The sequence below is a fragment of the Oncorhynchus kisutch genome, linkage group LG12 (genome assembly GCF_002021735.2).
Source record: "Oncorhynchus kisutch isolate 150728-3 linkage group LG12, Okis_V2, whole genome shotgun sequence".
Taxonomy (NCBI): Eukaryota; Metazoa; Chordata; class Actinopteri; order Salmoniformes; family Salmonidae; genus Oncorhynchus; species Oncorhynchus kisutch.
Window position 1 is genome coordinate 43,718,356 of NC_034185.2, and position 17,617 is coordinate 43,735,972.

The 17,617-nt window shown below is 42.0% G+C and overlaps 1 protein-coding gene across 2 annotated transcripts in view; it reads left to right on the top strand.

Moving 5' to 3' along the window:
* The window catches only part of LOC109901033 (storkhead-box protein 2-like), a 56,389-nt gene extending 38,772 nt beyond the window's left edge, over positions 1-17,617 (top strand). For both annotated transcript variants that reach the window (XM_031837599.1, XM_031837600.1), the window contains exons 3-4: positions 3,302-5,855; positions 11,375-17,617. In XM_031837599.1, coding sequence (XP_031693459.1) covers positions 3,302-5,855; positions 11,375-11,579 — 2,759 coding nt within the window. In that variant the 3' untranslated portion in view covers positions 11,580-17,617. The remainder of the gene's footprint in view (positions 1-3,301; positions 5,856-11,374) is intronic.

Here is a 17,617-nt window from a genome sequence, read left to right on the forward strand (position 1 = left end):
ATCTCTATTTGTGCTTTTTGTGACTCCTCTCTTTAGCTGGAAAAATGGCTGTGTTTTTCTGTGGCTTGGTGGTGACCTAACATAATCGTTTGTGGTGCTTTCGCTGTAAAGCCTATTTGAAATCAGACACTGTGGTGAGATTAACAACAAGATCACCTTAAAATGGTATAAGATACATGTGTGTTTGAGGAATTTTAATTATGAGATTTCTGTTGAAGTATGTATGGTTTTGAAATATGTTATAGTAGTGGTAGTGTCTGCAGTAGTAATGACGGTGACTGATTATAGTTGGAAAAAGTAGGTAGATGAAAAGATAGAATAGCCTGAATATATGAATGTTGGTTTGGTTTATCTAGCTCGAACGGTCAAGAGTTACTGTTGAATAATTTTTTTGAAATGTATGCAAATGTATATATTTGTACATTTGATTTAACTAGGAAAGTCAGATATTAAGAACAAATACTTATTTACAATGATGGCCTACACCGGCCAAACCCTAACCCAGACAACTCTGGGCCAATTGTACGCCGGCCTATGGGACTCCCAATCAGGGCCGGTTGTGATACAGCCTGAAATTTAACCAGGGTCTGTAGTGATGCCTCTAGCACTGAACATTGGGTTTGTGTCTCTAGCTTGAACGGTTCAAGAGTTACCCTACAACAATAATTGTATTATATGCTAATGTATTCTCCTTCAAGTAGTTATAATTTATAGTGGAGCCCATGGACCCCAGGACCAGAGCTGGGGTCAAAGGAAGTGCAGACCAGACTGGTAGTTGTGGTCAGTAGGTCTGTAGTTGTGGTCAGTAGTTGTGTTGCAGGATCATTGGGCCCTACAGTATAGATGTGGTCAGTACTTGTGGTCTATATGTGGTCAGCAGTTGTGTGGTTGTGGTCAGCAGTTGTGTGGTTCAGTTGTTTTGTGATCAGTGGTTGTGGTCAGTAGCTGTATATTCAGTAGTCGTGTGGTTGTGGTCAGTAGTTTTGTAGTTGTGTTCATTAGTTGTGTGGTCAGAATTTCTGGTCAGTAGTTGTGTCGTTTTGGTCATTGGTTTAGGTCAGTAGTTGTGGGGTTGTGGTCAGTAGTTTTGGTCAGTGGTTTAGTAAGTAGTTGTTTATTCAGTAGTTGTGTGGTTGTGCCAGTAGTTGTGGTTGTGGTTCAGTAGTTGTGGTCAGTAGTTTTGGTTTGGTAAGTAGTTTTGCGGTTATGGTCAGTAGTTTTTTGGTTGTGGTAAGTAGTTGTGTGGTTGGTCAGTAGTTTTGGTCAGCAGTTTTGGTCAGTAGTTGTCTAGTTGTGGTCAATAGTTGTGTGGTCAGTAGTTGTGGTGTACTGTAGTTGTGTGGTTGTGGTCAGCAGTTGAGTCAGTAGTTGGTGTTGTGGTCTATAGTTGTGGTCAGAGGTGCTGTGTTGTGGTCAGTAGTTTTGTTAAATAGTTGTGTGATTCATTAGTTCTGGTCAGTAGTTGTGTGGTTGTGTTCAGTAGTTGTGGTTGTGGTCAGTCGTTTTGTGGTTGTGGTCATTAGTTGTTTGGTTCAGTAGTTTTGTGGTCAGTGGTTGTGGCCAGTAGTTGTGTAGTCAGTATTTTTGTAGTTGTGGTGAGTCATTTTTTTGGTTGTGGTCAGGAGTTATAGTCTGTAGTTGTGTTGTGGTAAGTGGTTCTGGTCAGTAGTTCTGGTCAGTGGTTGTGGGCAGTAGTTGTGGGGTTATGGTCAGTGGTTGTGTATTCAGTAGTTGTGTGGTTGTGGTCAGTAGTTTTGTGGTTGTGGTCAGTATTTGTGTGGTCAGAACTCCTGACCACACAAATACTGACCACAACCACAAAACTACTGACCACAACCACACAACTACTGAATACACAACTACTGACAAAAACTATTGACCACAACCACACAACTACTGACCACACATCTACTGAACCACAACTACAGACCACAACACAACTACAGACCATAACTCCTGAGTTATGGTCTGTAGTTGTGTTGGGGTCAGTAGTTGTGCAGTTCTGGTCAGTAGTTATTTGGTTCAGTGGTTGTGGTCAGTAGTTATTTGGTTCAGTAGTTGTGGTCAGTAGTTGTGGGCCTTAGTTGTGGTAATTAGTTGTGTTAATTGGTTGTGTGGTTGTGGTTGTGGTCAGTAGTTTTGTGGTTGTGGTCCGTCATTTTGTGGTTGTGGTCAGTAGTTGTGTGGTTCAGTAGTTGTGTGGTTAGTAGTTGAGATCAGTGGTTGTGGGCATTAGTCGTGGTCTGCAGCTGTGTTGTTGTGGTGTGTAGTGGTTGTGGTATGTTATGGTTGTGGGTAGTAGTTGGTTGTGGTCAGTAGTTGTGGTCAGTAGTGGTCAGTAGCTGTGGGAAATAGTTGTGTGGTTGTGGTCAATAGTTTTATGGTTGTGGTCAGTGTCTAAACTACAATTGTTGTGTTTGAAAACTGAAAGAAGTGCAATAAGAAGTGATCGGGTGAAATATCTAGAGTGAACTTGGCAATTGTTGTCCAAGGCAGTTTTTGCTAGGCAACAGTTGCCTTGGCTAAAGCCAGTATGAGAAACATGCGAACAAACGTGTGCTTTGAAACTAAGTAAATTACTGCACTCTGACCCACAAAATGTATTTGCTAGATTCATGATAGTGTTAGACAAAGCAAGGAAAGTGAACTTTAAAATGCTATGTATTGTTATTGGAATTTGCAGCTGTTGTTGGTAAGCAATGCATCTGTTAGCTTTTGACATTACTTACTGTATCTATAAAGAGAGAGAGCTGTAACCTATAAAGAGAGAGCTGTAACCTATCTATTGATTGGTAGAAGCTATTCCTTATCCGCTTTCAGATTTGAATAGCAGGGAAGTAGACAAAGAAGTCTTACCCTCTAACTTGTCTAAGTTGTTTGCCAAGTGGTCAAAGTAGAGGATGTGTTTCAAAAGTTACATTGTTGCATTTACAGTGAATGGAATGTTTGAAGTGATGATGTCACATTGGGCCTTTAGAATTATGAGGAAATGCCATGAAAGTGGTTGGAGGACTTAAAGCATAAAAGATATCAAGAAGTTGTAGGTCAGCACACTGGTCCTGAACAGTCTACTCATTTTAAAGTTTGAACAGCATTTCTAGCTTAAACGGTGTAAGTAAGAGGAGTAGCGACCTAAATAATAATAATAAAAAGTCAGAAGTATGACGAAGATTTAAAGTTGGGACTTTTGCTTTGCAAGTCCCACCTAAAAATACTTTACTCTTAAAATGTAAGTTCTAGAACTCTGGTTTTGAACTGCTGAATGTAAAACTTGTCTTTCCCCCGTCTGTGTTTCTCTCAGGTGTTCCAACACCGAGCTCGGAGATTCTGCGACACACCCTAAACATGCTGGTGCGAGAGAGGAAAATCTACCCAACACCTGAGGGCTACTTCATTGTTACTCCCCAGACCTACTTTATCACCCCCAACCTCATCCGATCCAACAGCAAGTGGTACCACCTGGACGACTGGCAGCAGCAACAGCAGTGTACCTCCCCACAGTCGGGCACCATCACGCCCTCCACCCCGGGCTGCGTGAGGGAGAGGCCCAACCAGAAGAACCACGGGGACTCCTACAACACGTACCGCGATGATACGCCCATCCCTCAAGCCCCCACTTACCAGAGGAAGTCTCCCAAGGAGCCTCGGGGAGACCCCCCCTCCTACCCTCAGCCCCCTCCGGCTCCCGTTCAGATACCGACGTCACAGTTGCAAGATCCTTTGACGGACAAGAGCAAGAGTAATGCCCTCTTCCCCTACAAGACCGACACACTGACCAAAAAAAAGGAGGGTGGTGGCGGCAGCAGTGCCGAGAAGCAGTCAAAGAAGTTTGGGCTGAAGCTGTTCAGGTTGAGCTTCAAGAAGGACAAGCTGAGGCAGCTGGCCACGTTCTCGGCCCAGTTCCCTCCCGAGGAATGGCCCCTCCGCGATGAAGATGCGCCTGCCATCACCATCCCCCGCACTGTGGAGATGGAGATCATCCGGCGGATCAACCCGGACCTGACGGTGGAGAATGTGGCGCGCCACACGGCCGTGATGAAGAGGCTGGAGGAGGAGCGTGCCCAGAGGAGAAAAGCAGGCAGCTCGGCTGAGCACAGTGCACGCAGCCGGAGGAGTCGTGGTCACCGTCGGGTGCCGCACGGCAAGTCCCGTTCACACAGCAAGACGCGAGCTTCCCGGGGCAACCCTTCCGATAGTTCCAACCTGGACATGGCCATGGTAGACAGAGATTACAGCCGCTTCTTCAGCCACTCGCTGGTGCGCTCCCCGCGTGAGGCCATGTACACCTTGGAGCGCAAAAGAAGTGGTGGGACTTACGTAGTCCACAGCAACCCCAACATCACAGAGTCCCACTTCCCCATCACCCCGGAGTGGGACGTGTCCGGGGAGTTGGCGAAAAGGAGGACAGAGATGCCTTTCCCCGAGCCCTCGCGCGGGACGTCCAGCGGGAGAGTGCACCGAAGCCACAGTCACACTCAAGAAGGAAGGAAGTCACGCGACGAGCTGACTGACCAGGCTAAGGAAAGGTCCCGCTCCATGGATAACGCTTTGAGCCCTCTGGACGGAATGGGCCCCTCCTCTTTGGGGATGTCAGAGGACTATGAGCGTAGTCCCGATGAACGAAGTCGTTACTACACAGACGATGGGACTTTGCGGGCCTCCCAGAAGTCACCCCACTACTCAAGGATCATGTTCTCGGCTGCTAAGTTCAATTCTGAAATGTGTGTGCCTGATGTGGGGAAGGGGAGCCTGGGGAAGGGGAGCCTGGGGAAGGGGAGCCTGGGGAAGGGGAGCCTGGGGAAGGGGAGCCTGGGGAAGGGGAGCCTGGGGAAGGGGAGCCTGGGGAAGGGGAGCCTGGGGAAGGGGAGCCTGGGGAAGGGGAGCCTAGGGAAGGGCAGCTTGGACGAGTCTAGGATCCGAAGCCCACTGGAAAGGAATAAGAGCAGAGACAGCTTGCCGGCCTACAGTGATCTGAAGGGACTCTCGCCCAAGTCCTCGGCGGATGACTACTTCCAGTGCAATACGTCAAACGAAACAATCCTTACCGCCCCTTCACCTCTGTCAAAAGCAGACCACGACACGTTAACCTCGTCTGAGGGAATCCGGAATGGCACTCCAGCCGATCGCCACACCCCTCACCTTACCTCTCCCCTCACGATGGAATACAAAGAGGACTCTTTGGCAAAGGGGCAAAACGGCTCAAACCGATCAACACCAAGCCAGACCCCAGAGCCCATGACTAACGGACGTTTGACACAACACCAACACAACGTAGACCCTGGAGGGGGAGGCGGTGGTGGCGTGGCAGACAAGAGGAAGGAGATCTTCAGCAAGGACACTTTGTTCAAGCCTCCACACAACACATTGACTGCAGGCTACGTGGAGGGCACCTACACCAAGTCGGGCACCCTGCGAAAGACCCCACACATCAAATCAGCCGAGGTCCTTGACAATCTAGAGGCCCAGCAGCCTTCGAATTCAGCAGCTTCCCCCGCTTCCGCCCTGGTCCCCCAGGGCTCCGAGCCAGTGGTCCCGTCAGCCTCCGAGGCCGCCTTTGACTACTACAATGTGTCAGATGATGACGAGGAGGTGATGGCGGAGGACACCGCGCGGAAGGAGTTAGTGGTGGCAGAGGGCAAAGGGCACGGGGAGGGTGGGGGTGGAGTTGGAACCATGCAGTGGCTTCTGGAGCGGGAGAAGGAGCATGATCTGCAGCGCAAGTTTGAGACTAACCTCACACTGCTCAGCCCCAAGGAGACAGAAAACAGTAGCAGCCAGAAGTCAGCGCATTCAGCACGTCTGGATAGCATGGACAGCAGCAGCGTGACTGTAGACAGTGGATTCAACTCCCCAAGGTAAGCTGGACCTAGTCTGTCCACTACAGCAACCAGAGGGTTATGACCAAAGAATACATATAGAACGTGGATATCATCACAATCTGTAAAATGTAAACACAACTGGAGACAACTTTTGGAGGTATGTTTTGTACACTCCACTACGTATTTATTTGCACAGTGACACTAAATATTTGAATTTGGCTCTTTACACCAGCATTTTGGATTTGAGATCAAATATTTTATATGTGGCGAAAGTACAAAATGTCACCTTTTATCTGAGGGTATTTTCATGCCTGTTTTACTGTTTAGATAATGAATGCAATTTATGTAACTAGTCCCTCCATTTGAAGGTGTCATTTGGACTAAGTCATTTATGTTCAATTTAGTCAAAAGTTTAGTATTTGGTCCCATATTCCTAGCATGCAATTACTACATTAAGCTTGCAACTCTACAAACGTATTGGACGCATTTCCAGTTTATTGATCTCAAATCCAAAATGCTGGAGGATAGAGACAAATTAAAAGTTTTAGCATCACTGTCCAAATAAATACGTATGTTTTTGGCACAACATTGTTACGGTATCTTACAAAAAATATATATTTAACCTTTAAGGCAAGTCAGTTAAGAACAAATTCATATTTACCTTGATGGCCTTTTGCCTATCTAGCAAAACAGTGTAGGAGCAGTTGCTAACTAACTGTAAAGAACTCGCTAACTGTGGGGGAAAACATTTCACTTACTTAGTTAGCCAGGTAGTGTACCTCTATTTTCTAGCAAACATAATGTTGCCTCTCAAAGGGATAAGGTGGCTCCACTAAGGTTTTATTTGGATGTTTGTGATGTGTCCGCTTTCCAAGCGTATTAGCATTAGTAGAACAGATCCATTCTAAGCAATGTACACAGTAGTAGCATGCCAGTGGCTTGGCCATCCTATCCATGCATCATGTTACCACACACACTTGCTCAGAGCAGCTGTGATACTTCAGAAGTGATACTTCAAGATTTTTCCAATTAGGTCCTTTATCTACTTCCCTGGAGTCAGATGAACTCGTGGATACCATGTTTATGTCTGTAAGTCCAGTATGAAGTAAGCTAACTAGTGTTAGCATAATGACTGGAGGTCTATAGGTATCTCGCTAGCACACAGAGACAGGTAAAAATTATGATTTTCTTTGTCACTGGCCTACACACAATATACCATAATGTGAAAGTGGAATTGTTTTTTGACATTTTTACAAATTACAAAAAAATTATAAAAGCTGACATGTCTTGAGTCAATAAGTATTCAACCCCTTTGGTATAGCAAGTCTAAATAAGTTCAGGAGTAAAAATTAGCTTAAGTCACAAAATAAGTTATGATTTTTGAATGACTACCTCATCTACATTTATGTACCCCACACATACAATTATCTGTAAGATCCCTGAATTTCAAACACAGATTCAACCAGAAAGACCAGGGAGGGCACCTGGTAGATGAGTAAATAAAATAAGACATTGAATATCCCTTACATTTTGGATGGTTTATCAATACACCCAGTATACAGGTGATACAGGTATACAGGTGACCTGTATCTTTGAGAGGAAGGAAGGAAACCGCTCAGGTATTTCATCATGAGGCCAATGGTGACTTTAAAACAGTTAAAGTTTAATGGCTCTGATAAGAGAAACTGACGATGGAACAACAATATTGTAGTTACTCCATAATACTTACCTAATTGACAGAGTCAAAAGAAGGAAGCCTGTACAGAATAAAAAAATATTCCAATATATGCATCCACTGTTTGCAATAAGTCACTAAAGTTATACTGCAAACAATGTGGCAAAGCAATTACATTTTTGTCCTGAATACAAAGTGTTATGTTTTGGGGAAATCCAATACAACACATTACTGAGTTCCACTCTCCATATTTTCAAGCATAGTGGTGGCATCATGTTATGGGTATGCTTGTAATTGTTAAGGACTGGGGAGTTTTTCAGGATAAAAAAGAAACGGAATGCCACTAATCACATTCAAAATCCTAGAGAAAAACCTGGCTCAGTCTGCTTTCCACCAGACACTGGGAGATTAATTCACCTTTCAGGAGGACAATAACCTAAAATACAAGGCCAAATTTCCACTGGGGTTTCTTACCAAGAAGACAGTGAAGTGGTCGAGTTACAGTTTTGACTTAGATCTGCTTGAGAATCTATGGCAAGACTTAAAAATGGTTGAATAGTAATGATCAATTTGACAGAGCCTGAAGAATTTTGAAAGTAAATAGTGGCCAAATGCTGCGCAATCCAGTTATTCAAAGTTTTTAGAGACTAACCCAGAATGACTCACAACTGTAATTGCTGCCAAAGGTGATTCTAACATGTATGTTACTGTTGTATCTTTAATGAATCTTTTACAAATGTCAGAATTTTTCTTTCACTTTGACATTAGAGTATTTGGTATAGATCGTTGACAAAAAAGGACAATTAAATCCATTTTAATCCCACTTTGTAACACAAAGTGTAATGTTTTTTTGAAGGATGCATAAAATGGCTTATTAGTGTTTCTTACTTTGTCATAAACCCCAAAACTTCAGTTGCAAGGATGTTTCGATTTTTTTTGCTATTGTTGTCAACCTTGTGAACACAAACTAATCGTAATTAAGCCGAATCTTTTAGTTGCGGTGACCATGCTAATTAGCGGTACAAATGGTCACTAGCAGTGTTGAGCAGCTGCTAGAAGCAAAGGAATAAAATTCTGTCTAAATGTAACGCATACTTTTGGGTGTCAGGGAAAATGTATGGACTAAAAATTACATTGAATTTTGGCCCATTCCTCCTGACACAGCTGGTGTAACTGAGTCAGGTTTGTAGGCCTCCTTGCTCGCACACACTTTTTCAGTTCTGCCCACAAATGTTCTATGGGATTGAGGTCAGGGATTTGTGATGGCCACTCCAATACCTTGACTTTGTTGTCCTTAACTTCTTGCAGATCAGTGGATCAGTTTACCGTCCCACCTGGCCAACATCCGGTGAAATTGCAGAGCGCCAATTCAAATTAAATTATGATAATTATTAAACGTTTATGAAATCACAAGTACAATACATCAAAATAAAGCTTAAATTGTTGTTAATCCAGCCACCGTGTCAGATTTCAAAAAGCCTTCACGGGGAAAGCAAACCATGCGATTATCTGAGGACAGCGCCCAGTACACAAATGCATAACAAATCATTTTCAACCAGGGAGTTGTGACATGAAAGTCAGAAATAGCGATATAATATATGCCTTACCTTTGAAGATCTTCTTCTGTTGGCACTCCAATGTCCCAGTTACATTACAAATGGTCCTTTTGTTCGATAAACTCCTTTATATCCATAAAAGTTTAGCTGGCGCACTTCAGTCAATAATCCACTCGTTTTCCCTCCTTCATCATGCAATCAGTGGTAGGATGATTTTTTTTGGGGGGGGATGGTTTGTCCTCTGGGTTTTGCCTGCCATTTCAGTTCTGTTATACTCACAGACATTATTTTAACAGTTTTAGAAACTTTAGAGTGTTTTCTATCCACATCTACCAATTATATCCATATCCTAGTTTCTGGGCCTGAGTAGCAGGCAGTTTACTTTGTGAATGCTTATCATCTGGATGTAAAAATACCACCCCCTATCCCAAGAGAAGTTAAGCCATTTTGCCACAACTTTGGAAGTATTCTTGGAGTCATTGTCCATTTGGAAGACCCATTTGCGATCGAGCTTTAACTTCCTGACTGATGTCCTCATAATTTTCCTCCCTCATTTTGTGAAATGCACCAGTCCTGTGCTTCACCATCCCAACCGTGCTTCACGGTTGGGATGGTGTTCTTTGGCTTGCAAGCCTCCCCCTTTTTCCTCCAAACATAACGATTGTCATTATGGCCAAACAGTTCTATTTTTGTTTCATCGGACCAGAGAACATTTCCTAAAAAATTACGATCTTTGTCCCCATGTGCAGTTGCAAACTGTAGTCTGGATTTTTATGGCGGTTTTGGAGCAGTAGCTTCTTCCTTGCTGAGCGGCCTGTCAGGTTATGTCGATATAGGACTTGTTTTACTGTGGATATAGATATTTTTGTACCTGTTTCCTCCAGCATCTTCACAAGGTCCTTTGCTATTGTTCTGGGATTGATTTGCACTTTTCGCACAAGTACGTTCATCTCTAGGAGACAGAACGTGTCTCCTTCCTGAGCAGTATGACAGCTGCGTGGTCCCATGGTTATTTGTACGTGTGTACTATTGATTGTACAGATGATCGTGGTACCTTCAGACGTTTGGGAATTGCTCCCAAGGATGAACCAGACTTGTGGAGGTCTACAAGTTTTTGTCTGATTTCTTTTGATTTTCCTATGATGTCAAGCAAAGAAGCAATGAGTTTGAAGGTAGGCCTTGAAATACATCCACAGGTACACCTCCAATTGGCTCAAATTATGTCAATTAGCCCATCAGAAGCTTCTACAGTCGTGACATAATTTTCTGGAATTTTCCAAGCTTTTTAAAGGCACAGTGAACCTAGTGTATGTAAACTTCAGACTGGAATTGTGATAAGTGAAATAATATTTTGTTTATTGTTGGAAAAATGACTTGTCATGCACAAAGTAGATGTCCTAACCAACTTGCCAAAACTATAGTTTGTTGACAAGAAATTTGTGGAGTGGTTGAAAAATTAGTTTTAATGAATCCAACCTAAGTGTATGTAAACTTCTGACTTCAACTGTAACCAGCACAATTTGGGAGCGTATCAGGTTGTAATTTCTGTTGACATAAACGGTTGACTCATCATACTTGCGTGTGTCCTGATTTATACTCATGTATGCAACTTTTTGACAACACTTTCTGTAGTACAGCAATAACGTAGTTTCAACAACACAATCAGTGCCATTAAGGAGAACAATTGGGGATGCTGCAAATGTTTAGTAATGATATGATACAGTGCAACACAATGATATGATACAGTGCAACACAATCAGTGCTGGCTGGCTCGTGGGTGTCTGTGGGTCTGGGAGGAGCTGTGTGTGTGTGTGTGTGTGTGTGTGTCTAGGAAGAGAAATGTGTGGCAATGCACTGCCTTTGGAGCACAGCATGTTGGCTGTGCATGCTTCACGGCAAAATGATTTGACAACCCAAATCATTGCCCAGGCCAGATAGAAATGTGTCACAGGCTGGATCCGGCCCGCGGTCCTTGTGTTTGACACATGGGGTTTGGGATAGCCAAATTACAATTTTACACATTACCTTGAAAGAAGTCTTTGGACAAGCCTTTGCACCCAACCGCTAATATTATTCTAACCAAAACACAATGTCCCCAAGTTAGTATGGTGTAAATTGCATGCCCAAATCCTCCCAAAGTAACTTTCAACTAAGTCATAGAGCTACACAATCCCATTTTTGGTTAGAAAAGGAAGCTGTTGGTGGCAGTGGCTAGTTTGCTTCCCACTTATTGCAAGTCTCCGTTGTCCCCATCCTCTAATTTTCTTTCTCTCCTCTCCTTCTCTTTACTACACGGACGTGTCTCCCTATTACTGCCGTGGCAGGACACGTGAAAGCCTGGCTTCCAACACGTCGAGCATCATGGAGAGCAATAGACGACAGAATCCAGCATTGAGTCCGGGCCACATGGGCACCACCAGCAACGGTCCGCCGTTCAGCTTTCGCACCATTCCTGAACCCCCCCGTACTGCACAGCCTGAGAAACTGCAGAAGTCTTCAACCTGCCTGGCGTCCATCACCAGCGTCTGACCTGATATACAGACTGACAGACATCAAGGCCTGAGATGGAGGAGGTGGATTATTTAAGGTTATGGTAGGGACCGTTGGGGGTAATGGGCGGGGGGGTGGAGAAGGCAGAAGTTGGGTCACGTTGTGCCCCCACCTTCTCCTCACCCATCCACACACAAATGTCCACCCTCCCTCACCCAACCCCCAGAAAATCCAACTACCACTGGGACTGTTAACCTCACAGGCATGGCTTCCAGAGACTGTTCCCACAGCTTCAAAAACTTCACTGCAAAAAACAAACAAACAAAATGACAACCACGAAATAACAAAAACTAGATTCACCAGATTCATTTTGTCTCCCATTGCAAGAGAGCCGATCAGGAATTATCTTGATTTGGATTATATCAACTTTCATTTTTTTGGGGGGGATTTCCAGATTCCTCAGTGTTGGTATTAGAGAAATGTTGATACATTTAGGATTGGAGTCACATTTGGGAAAATCTATACTTTTACATGTTATTTCCAATCCATGTCCAATGAAATGTTTTCTATCAAGAATTAGAAATAATTTATCAGGAGAATTATCATATTTGTATGTTGATGCACAGTATTAAAAATAATGAAGGAAGAGATGAGAAGGTGGAAAGGCAAAATGTCAGAGGTTCCGATTTGTGTAGCGCAAAGCAAAATAGGCTATTGTAGTTCTATCCATACAGTATAATTTATTCATAAGTACAATAATGTATACTCAAATCTTTTTTTCATATTTAAATGACCAAAATGAAATCGTTAAAACGAATATTGACAATTTAGTAAGGGAAAACAGTTGTTTTACATTGTTAGTTGAATTATTAAGTTTCCATCCTGAAGCACTAATGTGCCTTTTCTGTGGTATTTATGACTAAATTTAAAAATAATAATAATAATCTTTATCCAACATATAATCTCAGGTCATAAGAATATTTTCTTGAACACATGCACACACACTCTGTCTGTAATCTTGTTGGAGGTGTGTGAGGAGTTGGCCTCGCTAATTAGTGGCTTGCTGAGTGTTGTAATTGGTTTGACAGGACTTTACTTTTAAGTTTGTTTCAGATGTGTTTGCCTTTTCACAACATGTTTGCCAGAGTATGCATAGATAGACCATAAAATAAATGGTTGCAGCGGGTGCAAATTGTAACTATATATCCCAGGGGTATAGGACAGACAAACACCTTGTTTCCCTTAACATGTTTATCACTATCATTGCCAGAGCCATCAAGGCATTTATACAACTTATGTCTGCGGTGTTTATCTGAAATGAAGTGTTTTATGAAATTGATCAGCTCCTAAATTGTTTTGCAAATTGCAAAATCTCTCAAAATATTAGAGCATGCGGACTAGTGATGGCTACCTTGCAAGAGAATAGTGAAGAGTTATTGCAGTCTTGCCTCTTTATTCACAATATTGTTTGTATCACAATACTGTAAGTATCGTGTATTGGAAATTTGTTTATCTTGTACAGGTGCTAAGATTTCTATAATGGAACGCTCTATTCAATCCGTAACGCTGAAGATCTGCTTTATAGCGTGACTGACAATTAAAGGCAATGTTTTGAAAGGACTTTACTTTATTGTAAATTGTCCTGAAACAAGTCCATGCGTCAAAGCTACATTAGGGGTTAAGTTAATGACCTCCCACATGCAGAATTGCAATGTGCATTACTGAAGGAATTGATATATTTATGATGCCCATAAAACACAGTAAGTTTATCAATCTTGCATGATAGTGATCAATTAATGAACTACACATCCAATTGTACAATTGTATTCACTTCTACTTTGAAACTCTTTAAAAAAAAGTTATCAACGGTCTCCTCCCAGTGGGCAAAAATGTTGGTTGAAATGTGATTAAAGTTATGTCATATAACCTGACTACAACCAGTTAAAGATACCTTTTTCATAACAACATCAAGATGCCTGGGAAAGACTGCATAACCTGAATACAACGAGGTAAAGGCGTCTTTTTATGGTAGTTAAAAAAATATAAAAACATTTATTTTACAGTCATTAGCTAATGACCTAACAAAATATGACCATGACATCACGAAATGTGAACCTGACTGCACTACAACCGGTTTTGCCCGCTGGGATGATTGTAAGGCAAGAAGATTCCATTTTTGTCATGACACAAAACAGTGGTGTTCATTATAAAACAAGTGACATATCAACATGCTCGTGAATGTCATATATCACAAAGGCTATGTCAATCACTTAATCAATGTCTGGTAACTATAGGCCAATGGATGATCATGATCACACTTGATAAAAGATTGTGAAATCCTAGATTATTATCAAGTTAGTAACAGTGAGACGGAGTGAAGACAAAGGGAAATATTAAATAATGGATAATGTAGATTAATCAATATAAGCATAGATTTTGTTTGCAGCCTCCATACAAAACTAGCTTGCTATTCAAGCCAGTTGCTGAGGCCGTAGTTAGTTCGTTTTGTTTTCCTAACGTGTCTTTAGCATGATGTCTGCTATCAGAGATGGTGCGGGAATAATTTCTGGCCTTTTGGTAGCCTATTTGATTGGCAGGAGTCTTCCTTAGTCTATACTCATTTATTGATAGTCTTGCTCACCAAAGGCAGGATGCAACATTTAGAAAGTTATAGATAATGAGGGTTGTTTGTAAAAGTTGTTTCTAACTGCTTACAGATAAATGTTGTGAGGGGAGCAACAATCATCAGAAAATCCACAGTGTTTAAATGTTACCGACATAGTTTAGGATGATTAGCCCTGAAGGTCTAGTGGGCATCTTATCTAATTAAAACATTAAGGTGTAACTGCTGGTAACTTGTTTAAAGATATTTATTTCATGGCTAATAAGCTATACTAGCCAAAGTCCATGAAAGAAATATACTGTATGTCCTTTTATTTCAATTATTTTTAAAGAAGGGAATGCAATGCCACGTTCAAAGTTAGACATTTTAGCAATGAAAATACATTTACAATAGCCTATACTAGAGAACATCTACAAGCGATACTTTTGGATTGTTGAAAATCTTTGAAGTCAGTAAGAACCAGATCTGAGTTCAAATACCATTTGAAATCTCTCAAATACTTTGAGGTTTTGCGTTAGCCTGCCTGGTGTACCAGGAGGGTGCCGTTTGCACTTTTGGGACTTTTGCAACAGGCAAACTCAATCAAGCACAACGAAGGTATTTGAAATGATTTTAAACCTAGGTTTGAAGAACCTGGACCTCATGATTATTGGGTTATTTATTTCAGTGAATGTGTGCCTCGAGTGATTTGACTATAGTCAATTGACAAAGGTTCCGGAAAATGTTACTATACTCCATTTTGGGGTAAGCTATGTTTTTGGCCAAGGAATATTAGAGAGCTACAGTCATGGCCAAAAGTTTTGAGAATGACACAAATATTAATTTCCACAAAGTTTGCTGCCTCAGTGTCTTTAGATATTTTTGTCAGGTTTTACTATGGAATACTGAAGTATAATTACTAGCATTTCATAAGTGTCAAAGGCTTTTATTGACAATTACATGAAGTTGATGCAAAGAGTCAATATTTGCAGTGTTGACACTTCTTTTTCAAGACCTCTGCAATCCGCCCTGGCATGCTGTCAATTAACTTCTGGGCCACACTGATGGCAGCCCATTCTTGCATAATCAATGCTTGGAATTTGTCAGAATTTGTGTGTTTTTGTTTGTCCACCTGCCTCTTGAGGATTGACCACAAATTCTCAATTAGATTAAGGTCCGGGGAGTTCCCTGGCCATGGACCCAAAATATCTGTTTTGTCCTATATATGTTTTGTTCCCCGAGCCACTTAGTTGTTTGGCACTTTTGCCCTATTCCATCATACTGGAAAGGCATTGTTCATCACCAAACTGTTCCTGGATGGTTGGGAGAAGTTGCTCTCGGAGAATGTATTGGTACCATTCTTTATTCATGGCTGTGTTCTTAGGCAAAATTGTGAGTGAGCCCACTCCCTTGGCTGAGAAGCAACCCCACACATGAATGGTCTCAGGATGCTGTACTGTTGGCATGACACAGGACTGATGGTATAGCGCTCACCTTGTCTTCTCCGGACAAGCTTTTTTCCAGATGCCCCAAACAATCGGAAAGGGGATTCATCTGAGAAAATGACTTTACCCCAGTCCTCAGCAGTCCAATGCCTGTACCTTTTGCAGAATATCAGTGTGTCCCTGATGTTTTTCCTGGAGAGAAGTAGCTTCTTTGCTGCCCTTCTTGACACCGGGCCATCCTCCAAAAGTCCTTCGCCTCACTGTGTGTGCAGATGCACTCACACCTGCCTGCTGCCATTCCTGAGCAAGCTCTGTACTGACGGTGCCCCGATCCCACAGCTGAATCAACTTTAGGAGACGTCCTGGAGCTTGCTGGACTTTCTTTGGCGCCCTGAAGCCTTCTTCACAACAATTGATCCGCTCTCCTTGAAGTTCTTGATGATCCGATAAATGGTTGATATAGGTGCAATCTCTCTAGCAGCAATATCCTTGCCCTTTTTGTGCAAAGCAATGATGACGGCACGTGTTTCCTTGCAGGTAACCATGATTGAGAGAGGAAGAACAATGATTCCAAGCACCACCCTCCTTTTGAAGTTTCCAGTCTGTTATTCTAACTCAATCAGCATGACAGATTGATCTCCAGCCTTGTCCTCATCAACACTCACACCTGTTTAACAAGAGAATCACTGACATGTCAGCTGGTCCTTTTGTGGCAGGGCTGAAATATAGTGGAAATGTTTTTTGGGATTCAGTTCATTTGCATGGCAAAGAGGGACTTTGCAATTAATCTGATCACTCTTCATAACATTCTGGAGTATATGCAAATTGCCATTATACAAACCGAGGCAGCAGACTTTGTGAAAAATGTATATTTGTGTCATTCTCAAAACGTTTGGCTATGACTGTATACTGTATGTCTGGCAAGCAAAGCTTATAAAGTATCTGCTAAAGGAAAGTCATGGGAGAAAGAGGATGACTGGATCCAGATTCCCACATTATTTTAATGTTGTAAGAAAAGGCTTAAGTTAAATTTAAACCACATAGCACTTTAAAGCACATTTAAAGGCAACCCTCCTGGAAAATGTATAATATTGACCGACAACAACTCATTAGTGGCGCATTACCAAATAGTTCACTGACGGCGCCGTTGGATTCATATAAAAAGTTAATTGTAATGAACCTTTACTTACTCAACAGTAGAGTTGAAGGTGGTAAGAGGGACAAAGGAGTTAGGCTACATGGTAGGCTTGTTACACGAGAGCTCATTTACATGAGTAAATTGGGAAATCAAATGCATTTAATTACACTGAAACCACTTACAACAGTAATTTTTTCATAGTTAGTGGACCATTTGTTAATCCAGCTATAATGTAGCTACTACATTACTATGGTCAAACATTCTTCTGCAGTGTGACCTAATCCTTCATCAGTGATAAATAAACCAGTTTTAGTGCTCCTCTGCTTTACCGTCTCCATTTGTAGACCTGGACTTTTGTGCACTGTCACTAAACTATAATGTTTTAGTAGACAAAATAGGAATGCAACGAAGTGTTGCAATGAAAACATTATATGGAAATGATATTGTTAACGTCAACTACTTATTTTACTGTACAGACTAAACATCATACAACTGACTACATTTTTTGTGTTGTTTTTCCCCTTGCATTGAAGTAAGCTGCCTTAATAAAAACACCCTTGTGAATAATTGGCACAAACATTATACAACTGCAGAAGACATGGCAGTATGTATCTAAATGTGCATATTGGGTAGTGTGATGATGATGATGATGATGATTATAATGGGACAAAGAGGAATTCTGCTTTCAGACATTGCAGTGCGGGTCATCATCTACTGCACTTCTACTGTGATGTATGTTTATTTGTTTATGAGGACACACAAAGTACAGGTTTTAATCTCCTCGCCAATGTTTCAGTACAAAGTAATGGACTTGTATCGAGTGACCCTATATAACGACATCAATATCGAACTTTGTAAAATACATTTCAATAAAACCTCCCACTACCGCGTA